The following is a 12,953-nucleotide window of genomic DNA, read 5'->3' as shown; positions in this document are numbered from 1 at the left end:
AACAGCTCTTGCAGCAAATGAGGCAAAGATCAAGATCTTATCGGAATACGAAAGTCGTGCATCCAAGGCATCCAGTCGCGTATCCACTCGGGATGGAATGAACTCCTACGTGGCATCGCATAAGGTTGGAGATTTATTACTTCACAGCAGTCAAATAGCCATCCCCCACGCGAGAAAGACAAGCGCAGAAGAAGAAGCATTCTCCAAAACGCACAGCAAACACACACTGTTACCTCCCAGCCATCGCAGACACCAAGTGCTCTACAGGATGTGGTCGAAGCGCTAACTAAGCAACAGAAGTTAGCTACGTTGCCCCCGCAGAACATTTCTGTGTTTAAAGGGGACCCATTAGAGTATCGGCTGTTCATGCGAGCTTTTGAACATGGTGTGGAGGACAGAACAGAGAGCGACAAGGATCGATTGTACTACATGGAACAATACACAAGTGGGCAACCACGAGAATTGATACGGAGTTGTCTTCATATGGAACCTACACATGGATATCAAACGGCTAAGAGACTGTTGGAAGAGCACTTTGGAAATGCCTACAAGATATCAGTGGCATACATTCACAAGGCTCTTAACTGGCCAACCATCAAGTCAGATGATGGAGAGGCTCTGCATGCTTTCGGCCTCTATCTTACTGGATGTCGTAATGCAATGATGGATGTGGAGTACATGGAGGAGTTGGATAACACGGCCAACATGCGTGCTATCGTTTCCAAGCTTCCGTACAAGCTGAGAGAAAGGTGGAGAACATATGCTTGTGGGGTCTTAGACAAGGCAAAACGCAGAGTCACATTTGCAGATCTGGCGGAGTTTGTCAATAAGCAGGCCAAAGAAGTTTTGCATCCATTGTTCGGTGATATAAAGGACAGCACCTTAAAGGTCCAAGTTAGAGGGCAAGTGGATGAGAGGTTGCAAAGGAAAAGTGGAAACAGAAAAGGATTCACTGCAGCTGCAACTATCACCACTACACAGGACGTACCCTCTAAAGAAAGGAACAAGGTCAGCGGGAAGCAGGTGTGTGCATTTTCCAAACCCTGTCTTTTCTGTCGTGGTGAAGAGCACACCATGGAACAGTGCAAGAGGATGAAGAAGTCACTCTTCACCATGTTTCCCTACCATCTTGAATTTAGTGGCCAAGATTGAAATCACTGTTCAGCCTAATCGCTAGAGACTGGCCACATGACTAAACCCTTTTTTTGTTACAGTGTACATATAGAATTTCCAAATGTGACTTTGAGGAGGTAGCATATCAGTGTACAATAGAAGATCCCAAAAGTAACATTAATCTACAGGTTAAAGTTCTTTAGGGAAAAAAACGTTAAATCTCAAGTGATTTTCATCTGTCTGTCCAGTCCCATCGTCCCAGTTTCTCATGTGCAGCCTTTAGAAAATTATTTGCCCACCCTGTCTCCTGTGTGTGTGTGTGTGTGTGTGTGTGTGTGTGTGTGTGTGTGTGTGTGTGTGTGTGTGTGTGTGTGTGTGTATTAGACACAGACCTGTCACGTCCTTTGGATACTTCAACTGTAGAAATTCCCCAATAACTAAAAAATAAAAAGTGTTGTGCTCTGTTAGAATCACTCATCCACCTCAGGAAGCTTGTTGTTGGTGTGTTAGGAGGGTTGATTCCAGAAAAGTGTAGTATTGTTCCCCCTGCTGGTTATCTATGGTCATTATTTCTGCATATGGATCCATATGAACTGAACTGCTCTATGCATTCATGCATCCATGTCTAACTGCACGGAGCAGTTCACTTTAAACCAGAATAGGTTAATATTTTCATGTATATCTCTAGTTTGCTGTGGTTTCAAAAAGCTTTTACACTGTTAGCATAAACTGTATACCAGAAAGTCTTAAATGATTCCGACATTTATGTTTAACAGCCCAAGTGCTCAATAGAAAAAAAGTACTTTTTAAAATAGTCTCCATTTAATGTGCTTGTTTTTTAAGTGCATAACTATATCACCAATCTACACTACCAGTCATCTTCTCATTTAATGTTTTTTTTACTACTTTCTGCATTGTAGATGCAAACTGAAGACATCAAATATATGAAGCAAGATACATGATTCAGGTTCATTTGTGCTGCCAGACGCTCATAGAGTACAGTCAGCTCCTTAAACCAGGAGTCGTGAATCATGTCAGGACCTGGTGCTCTCCAACTCTTCATGCTTGTGATCCTTTCTGGATGTCTAGCACTGTATTGGTAACTGGATCCTGTTCGTGGAGGTTGCTTAGATCTACTGATCATTGTTGTCATGTCTTGCATCCTTCTCCTGTATGCTCTTCCTTGGTGAGGCTGTTCTCATATTGTTCCCAGTGTTCTCCTGATTTCTGTCTCTTCTGTACCTTTTTAAGCAACTGGCCAAAGATGTGAGTGTTTGCTTGGCAGTTTCTAAGGCCTCCGGTATGGACAGCTTGCTTTATTTCTTAGACATCCCTTTCCTTATCACATCTTTCTGCATCTCTGTAGTTAGTTAACTTCCCTACATGCTACCTTGATCTTGGCCTCAAGTCTCCTTGTGGCTGTTCATCTTGCAACCAAGCATCTCTGTCACATCTTCTGCCGTGGTGTAGATCAACCGGTTGAGTTTGGTGATGGTCGTAGTACAGATTGTCCGTAATGCTACAATTGCATCTTCTGGTAGACCTACAGAGGGTACTTCTGGGTAACCAGCTACGGGCGTCCAGGTTTCCAGCTTTGCCCTGATCCTATCTTTTAGGTCAGCTGCTGTCGCACTCAACGCACCTTCTGTCATAGTAGGGGCTTGGTACCCAGCTTCAGGTGGGGGTGATGATATGTCCCCTTGTATACTACAACTAATATGTGTGTGTGTGCGTGTGTGTGTGTGTGTGTGTGTGTGTGTGTGTGTGTGTGTGTGTGTGTGTGTGTGTGTGTGTGTGTGTGTGGGAGCAGCACAAGTGGAGGGAATACAGTATAAAAGCCAGCACACTCATCCCACCTGAGACTGTCTTCAAATCAGTTCTTAGTGACTCCTCGTTGCCATTTTGTGGTCTCTTGTTAAAGACGTGCTGACACAGCAGGGTATCTATTGCTTTGGCTGGAAATATGACTGTGGGATGTGCTGCTGCTGCTGCTGCTGGTGATGCTGTTATACCACAAAACCCCATTATTACTTCTATTCCAGCTCCATCTCACATAGCCGAGTAGAACAGAGACACTGGTGGAATAGTAGCCTGATTGTGATTGATGGCTTCCCATTAGCAAGTCTGTTATCGCTCCGGCTGGGGGGAACAACTACTGAGTTGTAACACAACACATTAACCGAGTCTCTCTCCCTAGCCTCAGTAGAGAGCCACTTAAATAAAATATAGACCCTCTCTTCAAGATCCTCATTCTGTGTTCAAGGCACTCTGACTGTTATCCTGTCAGCTGTGATTTGCTGAGCATTCCCACTCCATAAACACATCATTAGTATTCATATTAACTGGAGCCGGTAGAAGAGATATGTGCGCTTTTCTGTGCGTCTCACTTTGCTTCCATTATGGTTACATGCACTGCAGCCTTTAGCAGGTCCGATCTTTTTTCATTCTCCATCTTTGATATGCTTTTTTTTCTTTGGTGCTCCTATCCTGTCAAAATGATTGAGTGGGACCAGAACACAGAGTCTCCTGCATTACCCCAACAAATGATCTGCCCTTTGCTGGCAGACCTTGGCCAGAAAGAAATCAATATTTCACCATTAAAATCTATCAGAGGAGAGTTAGGGCAGTGACTGTCACAGGCGACACTATCAAATCACTGCAACATTAAACCTGACACCTGCAGTACATGAGTAATCAATATCCAGTGGTTCTCAGATAATTTGTGGTCACCTTTAAAGCAGTGATGGATGTCTCCTGGGGTAGTGATTACTGTTGTGACACCGTTTAAGAGGGTTTAGACCTCAGAGATGTGCTGGAAATATAACACCATGGTTCTCCACTAAGGACTATTTCATTGAATTTAGTCTGTCGTGTACATGGGGTTTCAGAAAGGTGGTAGTAGGTTTTAGTGGGTTGACATGCGCCTACAGTTAGGTCCATAATTAGATTGACAAAGATGCAATTTTAAATCAGTCAACAGGTAATTGAAGTGCAGATTTTCAGTTTTATTTCAAGTGGCTTTACAAAATATTTGTGTTTATTGTTTAGGAAATTTCAACCTTAATAAATCCTCCTCCATTTTCGCAGTTTACTATTTACTGACAAACAGTTGCATGGGCATGTGAGGCCTGCTCATTTGTGAGTGAATCAGAAACAATATCTGAAGCTGATTCAAAATGCTGAATTTTTGTTGCAATTTTAAACATCAGTCCCAAAGGCATGTCAGTGAGACAGGCCATCATCACACTGCAAACCCAAAATACACCTACTAACTAACTAAAGTGCACACTCATGAGCATGTAGACATGTCATTGTTAAAATCTAAAATGATGCCTTTATGAAAGGACATGCAGAGGGTGGAAACCTCCAAATACATTAAAGATCAGGAATGTTAAATTACACTTTGCCTGAAAATATTTCAAAGAGCAGGCCAGAGAGAAAATTCTTTAGACAGAATAACTACAATGATGGCAAGAGAAGCTAATGATTTGTCAAACATGGTAGCGTGCAATGCTTTGGCATGAGCATGTGTGACTACCAGTGCAAACAGGGCTTTAGTGTTTGTTAATAACATGTCTACTGATAGATGTAGCAGGATGAATCGTGAAGCGTACATTGGTATACTCTGCCAAACATAATTTCATAAACAGATAATTACCAATTCAAGTATTAAAAACATTACATATTTAAAGTTATGTTAATTTTTCCAAATAATTTTTAGCCTTTAAGAAAGGGAACTATGTATAACAACACCGGAGCAAATGTAGATGTCCATGAGTTGCAGTTGCCGTACTTCTGCATCTAGCTCTCGCTGAGAGGAGCATAAAGAGAGTAAATGTTTTAAAGCAACAGATCATTTCAATGCAATGCTTTAACTCAACAAACACAAACTGTTTGTGTGCAGAGGTTGTTGCACAGTGTGTCTGCTAGCTACGCGTACAGCCGTGGTTTTTCACGGGGAGAGAAAACAACAGTAGCTAACTTGACTCAGAGACGTTATGTTCAAAGGTAAGGTCTGCTCAGTGGTGTTTGATAAACTGAGAATTTAAGGCTTAGATATAATGTCCTCATATTTTTACATTAGACATTAGGTCTGTGCATGGTACATGGTTTTTCATATTGTGGAACATGCTGCAAAAGAAATTAAGGTAGACTAACTGTGTTATTCACTGGATGGAAATGCTCAGAGTTAGGTTACCTTGTGTATCGCAGATTAGATTCATTCACTGAATTCCACCTAAATACCAACTTTATACTGCAGAAGATGAATATCAGCCAGGACTACATGTGCTCTACTCTATTCAGTTGTATACATTGACAGAGTAAACCTCGGAGCAGCAGGACCCCAGATCAGCCGATCACAATCTGCACATTAAGAAAATCGACAACTCACAATAGAAATGATTGTAAGTTGTGATTCACTTCCCCATGCTGAGCCACTACGACTGATTTTCAGGTTCCCCCACCTGCAGAATCACACCTTATATTTGTTCTGTTTTTTGTGTTTGCCTATCCTGTCCGGCAGTGTAGCAGTCAGGACTGTTGTGTGAAGGACAAACAAAATGCCCAACATTTATTTTCCCAAGTGGACCACTGCAGCTGTTGCTATACTCGTCCACATAATACTCACATTTTATTACATTTTTGATTCCGAGTTATTACAATCAGAATGGAAGAGACCGAGGGATGGAAAAGAAAGAGAAGATGGGTTAAAAATTAACAAATGGAGAGGAAGAGAAAAATGGAGAAAATGATAAAGATTTAGATTTTTTTTTAAACATTTTCATTTAAACAAATAAAACATTTCTACAAGACAACAAAGACAATTATCCCCCAAAACACACTTTCCCTTCATCTAAGAAGATGACCTGGAAAGTTCTCCTTCTTTAACAGGACACAAGATATTATCGTAACTTTCCCAGATCATCCATGATACAATAATATCTCTAATCTATGCCAGGATTAGAGATGAAAACCCAGGATGAAAGTCTGTTGAGAAAACACCTCCTTAAATAAAAGGAACAGCGTCTGTAGAAACTCAGAGACAGACTGCAAGCTGCCACCGTCCAGGAAACAGTGAAGCACAGTTTCTGTCTGAGCACAGAATGGACGGGTCTCATCAACATTCAGATTTAATAATAATACCTACATATAATAATACATTTATCCTCTATTCTCTGAATGTGTACAGCACACGTGACCCTGTCATTCAACCACAAACCAAGAAACTGAAATTTACTTACTCTTTCTAACTCTCAAGCTTGACTTCCTCATTAACTCTTTTCCTTGTAAAAACACTGTCTTGGTCTTATGAACTGAAATTTAAAACCCCACCTATAGAAAGAGGAGACTGAGGGTGGAGCTGGTTTAAATGCAGAGGCCAATAAAATGAACCGTCGGTTGTGACCACTCTGGGGGGAGATTGGGGTTTATTCTTGTCTTATGTTTCTCTGTGGTTTCCACCTGTAAAGTATACAGTGGTTTATTCACCTACTAGATAACAGGAGCTGTGTCTTGTTTGGCAGGTCAGTTATGATGTTTTGTTAAGCGGGTTTTTTGAGTAGAATTTTGTTAATTTGACCACTTAAAAATAGTTTGTTTCTGTCATTTTGAATTTTTGTAATAATTTTGGCTCTTCTGGGGTATAATAAAACACATTTTCTGAAGATTATACCTGTGCCTGTATGTTCTTGGCTGCTTGGTCCCTGATATTTGGTGTCAGAAGTGGGATACAGCCAGTTAAAAATACGCAGGGTTTTTTGGGGTCATTTTTTCCTCACTCCTTAACAAACCATGCAGAGAGGAGCAAGGACTGTGAGAGTAGTCCGAGGAGATGTACAAAGCCAGCAGATGGGCTCGGAAGGACAAGCTGATGGGGAACAAGAGGAGAATGGCGCTTCTGGAGGGGTAGATGGCATTGAGGGCCAAGGTAAGGAGCCAACAATATCGGATCTGCTTTCTCTTCTTTCTTCACATATGGGCCAGCAGGAGGTCAGAGAGGCTAAACAGGAGGATGCAAGGCAGGAGCAACATTTTAAAGTATTTCAACATCAGTTTCAGCTGTTACAGGTAGAAACACAAGTCCGCACTTCTCCAGTGCCTGAATGTCCGGCAGCTGAACCACCTGATCCAGAGTCTAGATGATGACACTCCTCAAGCTGGTCCCAGTATGTCAGTTACTGGCTCCTCAGGTCAGTCCCATTTCCTGGAGCCTAAATTACATAAACTGACAGATGAGGATGATATTAAACATTTCTTAATTACCTTGGAGCGTATCACATTTACCTGTCGATGGCAGAAGCATGATTGGGTTTTTCACCGTTTACATCGTTGCTTACGGTGGTGCATATGTACCTATGGATGTTGATGATTCTTTGGATTATGACAAGGTTAAGGCAGCGATTCTTTATAAATATGTTATCAATCCTCAGACATATAGGCAGTGATTTCGATCTTGTGATGTAAACCCTGCTGAAAGCCCTAAAGAGTTGTACGCACGGCTGAAGGAGCTTTATGTAACATGGGTTCACCCAAAGATAGAACAGTTCAGGAAACTAGGGAAATGATCATCCTTGGGAAATATTTACCAGTGCTATGTCCTGAGTTGCAGGTGTGGATAAAAGAGATTAATCCAACTTCTGTTGCAGAGGCTGCAAACCTGCCTGATGTGTTTGTGGTGGCACAGAAAAAGGGGAAAGGCTTGGAGTTTCATGACTCGGAAAACAAAGGACAGCCAGAAATCAGTTCCGCAAAGACCAGCTGCAAGTGTGAGTAGGGCTTCGTATGGCCACCCACCCCAGCCAAAACCTTAATATGACCTTCCGTTCCACAAAGATAACATACCAAGCCCATGTGTCCTGAAAACTCAGCAAAGTTAACCCAGATGTGTTTTATGCTTCGAGACTGTGGTAACTCTGAGGTCAAATTGGACGGAGGATTAAAAATGATGTCAGTTGAGATTAATGGTAATACATTAAGGGCACTGATTGATTCAGATTCTTGTACACAGACAGTTCGCTCCCTTCAACAGTATTAACATGAGTGAGACGATCCCTGTTTGCTGTGTTCATGGAGATGAGGAGCCTTATCCAACAGCAGACCTATACACCAAGGTGCAAGGACAGGCTCATCCCCTGAATATTGGGGTCGCTGATAATCTGCCATTTCCTGTTATACTGAGATCTACCTGTGCTATTTGATCTTTTGGACTGCAGGCACACAGTCCAAGTAACTAGGCCTCAAGCTATGAAGCCAGCAGATCCCCCTCAGACCCTTACCTCTCTGCCTTTTACGAGGCAGAATTAGAGGTAGCACCCGGGAAGTTGCGCAATTCCCACGTCCAGGAAAGGTGAGAGAAATTTCATTTTCATTCAAACTACCCCCCCATCTTTGAGCCTGAAATGCATTTGGACTTTAAAATCCCAGGTAATATCACTGACCTGCAAGGTGATGATCTAGTATTGGGACCTCTTTTACACAAACCCAGAAAGCAGGAGCAACAAATTGAACTAGATATTAACACCAGGGACCACATGTACAGCTGATGGTTCCTAGCGGAGTCAGGGATGTGGTACTGAACAGGGCACTCTGTGCCGTGGGCAGGACATTTGGGGAAGCATAAAACCATGGCTCGCATTAGGAAGCATTTCCACTGGACAGGCCTGCGTGCTGATGTGGCCCAGTTCTGTAAAAGCTGCCCTCAGTGCCAAAAGACTTCCATCAAACTCCAGAGCTCCACTCCAGCCTTTATCAGTTATTAGCACCCATTTGAACCATTGAGAATGGACATTGTCAGACCTGTTGAGGAAAGCAGAGCAGGCAACCACAGATTACGCCACAAAGTCTATAAAAACCAAATCTGTTGCTTTTTGTCTCGTCAGTTTTTCCTCAAGCGTGGGATTCTCTCGTGAGATCCTGACAGAGCATGGAACTATGGTCAAGGACCACTCCATACCATCCTCAAACAGGCCTGACTGGGCGCTTCAACCAGACCCTGAAGCAGATGTTGCACAAATTTGTGAATGACACCAGTACAGACTGGGATCAGTGGCTGCATTACCTCCTCTTTGCATATAGAGAAGCATCCCGAGCTTCTACTGGCTTCTCACCTTTTAACTGTATATTATGGTCATGAAGTAAGAGGCTTTATTTCTTTGCTAAAAGAGATGTGGGAGGGTGACCAGAGAGGGGCAAAGGCTACAAATGTCATCTCTTACATTAGGCAGATGAGAGAGAGACTAGAGAAGATGACTGAGCTATCCCAAAGTACTTGTAATCCTTCCAAGTAACGATAGTAAGCTGCTAGCTAAATGGCAAGGACTTTTTCAGATTCAGCAGAAACTTGGAGCTACCACCTATGAGGTGGCAACTCCAGGTCACTCCCGCTCCAGTAGAGTTTGACATGTAAATTTCCTGAAGGAGTAGGTGGAGAAGTCCAAGAGGGCAGAAGTTCTTTTGATAAGAGAGATTCAAGAGGAGGTAGAGGAGCGGTAGCTACCTTCAGCTGTGCTTCATTAAGTCTAAGGCAGAAATGAATTTGTATTTCAGCTGATGATGCTTAGATTAATTCACTGAACTCCAGCTGTACACTGTCAAGTGTAAAGACAGTATAAACTGTATAGTGTCAGTGTGGGGGATGAATCTGCTGACATATTGTTGAATTCAGTTGTTTACAGAAACTAAGAGCAGCAGGTCAGTTGACTGACGATGCGCATTTACTGTCTAGGTGTGGAGGCAAAGTCACCCTCTACGATGTAGCCAACAGAAAATAGTATAGTAATAATTTTTTTAATTCTCTTTTACTGCAGGTGTCCTACATAATAATAAAATATAAAGCAAAACGTTCAGTTACCTTTGTACAAACATGGTTAGTAGAATTGTCCTTCAAGCAGCTACGTTTTACTTTCTTACTTTGAGTACATTTTAGAATAGAATAGAACAAAAGGTCTTTATTGTCATTGTCACAGGTACAACAAAATTTAAAGTGGTCTCCAATCGGTGCATCATTCATAAAATATAAAATTCAAATAATAATAATAATAATCCAACAGTGTGAACAAGCACTCACGTGCATTCGCACACACATACCTCAGTCAGTGCGTAGATCATTTCAAGAGCAGCGTAATGACTGTTATTTGTAGCAGCATTAAGACATGTTATTGCAATTTGGTAACTCAAGTCAAAAAGTTGCATCAGTACTTTTTTAACCCAGGCATCTGTACTTCTACTTCAGTAAAGACAGTCTGTAGTTTTGCCACCTCTGCTGCTAACGGCACTTTTTTCAAGAAACGGGACAGACATGGCCAAACTAGCCAAGAAACCAGAGTGATGATCAATCTGAATGATGCACGACTGCAGCAGCCTGATCGTCAGCAGCTAACCAAAGCAGCGGTCAGGATCGTAGCCTCCATCATGATGTTAGAATCACTCTGAATCTCTCTGGCCTGCTTTTCACCTTTGCTTTGTTTTTCACATGCATGTCCTCATTAGCGCAGGGATTTGTGTTGGTGTGTTGGACTGTAGCCTATTGATCCAGACTGTTAACTGGTAATTGTGTAACAATGCATTTCAGGTCATTTACGTAACAAGTAATGCGATTAATGAATTTCCCCAGCGAGTAATTAAGTATCATACTGCATTACTTTACAAGTATGTGAAATACATTACTGTTCTTGAGTAATGACCCCAACAGCTAATGATGGGGTTTATATGCAGTGTGAAAAGAGGCTTTTTAAAGTCTTGCTCTGAACAACAAAATAAAAGAAACACCAGGTGTGTGAGTCGCTGCTGGCTCCTGTTTAATGTTTCCTTCATAAATATATGAGCACTCTCAAACTTGCCTCCTGACCCTCATTCTGTGAGAAGAGATAATTGCTTGTCAGGGATAAATATAGAGATTAATGAATTCATTAGTGGTGGGGAGTTTAGCTCTTCAGAGCAGCAGTTACTGCTATGACACATCACGCATAATGTTTTACTAGCTAGTTAGCCTTAAACAATAACATTCACACAGCAAATTGCTTCATACGCTCATGAAAATCAAAGAGAAGCAGTGTCCTTATCCTGAAATGTAGCAATAATGCAAACAAAGGCTCTCGAAATCCTGATGATTCATCTTAATTACTTTTGTCTATGGAAGCTGGAATAAGACAGGACACATTAATCCACATTAGTATCAAACACTTTAGCAATTTATATTAGCAATTTTGGCACTACAGTTTGTATGCAGCTTTTGTGCCAGATATGCAGTATCTCCACTTAATGAGCTGCAGAGCTGTGAATAAGTTTCAGATTTTTAAAGCCACTCAAACCTGTGAGCTCATCTTATTAAATATTCCAAACAGTGGGACAATTAAGAGTTTGGTTGTGATACTAAAATACAGTCAAACCACTGAAAATCTTCTTTCATTTACAGTGAGTTGGACTGAAACTGCGGTAACTCGTTAACGGAGATTTGCCGCGTTATGCCGTTAATGTCGTTTTAACGAGATTAACGCTGACAGCACTAGTGGGAACACAACGAATATGACTGCACATTTACTCCGACATCATCCTAGTGCAAAGACAAGTGGAAGCAGACAAAAACAACAAGCACGCATGCTACAAACTTTACCCGAGTCATTTAGACAGCCGTTAGCACATGATTCTCCTTATGGGGACCTGATATGTTTAATATGCTGCTGAGAATATAGCCCAGAAGAAGCGTATAGTATAGCTTTTATTTTGGAAAGAGACGTTTCTCTTTAATAAACTCTCTTTTCCAAAGATGAGTGATCCAAAGATTTGTTTTTTTATTACTTTGTTGTTTCAGCAACATTAAATTAAAAAACTGTACTTTTGAGTTAAAATATATATTTATAATTTTAATAAATGACAAATTAAAAAGGCATGAACATTTTTTGTATTGAAAAAATATCAAACCGTGACACCAAAGTATCGAACCGAACCGTGAATTTTGTGTATCGTTGCACCCCTAATGAACATGTTTGGAGTTTTTACAAGACACAGAATAAGCCTGTTTGCACGGTTCTGAAAAGAACAGGTCAAAGTTTGCATATTTTACCTTGCAAAGGTCACGGTTTACACTGCATACAACACAGTCCAAGTGCGCCTTTGCAGCAAGCACAGAAGGAAGTACAAATGTTATTTCACAATAAAAGCGATTAAAGTGCTGTTGGCCTTCTTAACTTGTTTTGAGTCACTTTTTTCAAACATGACAAAACTATACATGGTGATCTCTGTAATATCTCAGTCCATTTGTTTGATTTCTATTTACTTATAGTACAGTAAAAATTCATTTCTATCCCTACAGATACGCTCTAAACAAATGGACTCGTTTGGGCTAATATCTGGAGTTTGAGGTGATTATGTCTACAGTTTTGTGTTCCCAAACAGTAAAACGTTAATTTCTATTTCTTCCAGATTTTAAGGTGCAATATCAATACAGTCTACATTTCTCAATTGCAATCAGCTCATCTGCAGTTACTACTTAAGGTGGAGATCCGTCTTTGGTCTCTGCTGGATTGTGGAAGTCACCACAGTAAACAAGACTGGTTTGGGTGTTTGCACAGGTTGTCCTTTTTGGGGGAGGGTGGGTTTCACCAGTAGTTTGGTCTTCTGTTTCCCTCTGTCTCCTTTCTAGCCCACATTTCCTATTATCCCCTGTGTCAGGTATTAATGTTTACTCCGTCTTGTATTACTTGATTAGTTTCTCCTGTTATTTTGCCTCAGCTGTGGCGTTTCCTTAGTCCCCCATCTGAAGCCTTAGTTTGTGTGTACGTTATGTTGTATTGTTTGCTGTTTCTCACATTTCTGTGTTTCCGTTTGGATTTTCAGACATC

The 12,953-nt window shown here is 41.3% G+C and overlaps 1 protein-coding gene across 1 annotated transcript in view; it reads left to right on the top strand.

The window, feature by feature from the left end:
• Positions 1-286, top strand: part of LOC121815923 — a 30,574-nt gene extending 30,288 nt beyond the window's left edge. Inside the window, exon 2 of the mRNA XM_042228964.1 lies at positions 1-286. Coding sequence (XP_042084898.1) covers positions 1-286 — 286 coding nt within the window.
• Positions 287-12,953: the final 12,667 nt, after the last annotated feature.

This window comes from Haplochromis burtoni, unplaced genomic scaffold, assembly GCF_018398535.1.
Source record: "Haplochromis burtoni strain Fernald_Lab_line unplaced genomic scaffold, NCSU_Asbu1 Contig_372, whole genome shotgun sequence".
NCBI classification, from domain to species: domain Eukaryota; kingdom Metazoa; phylum Chordata; class Actinopteri; order Cichliformes; family Cichlidae; genus Haplochromis; species Haplochromis burtoni.
Note: the sequence above shows the minus strand (reverse complement) of the source record. Positions and strands in the feature narration are given on the sequence as shown.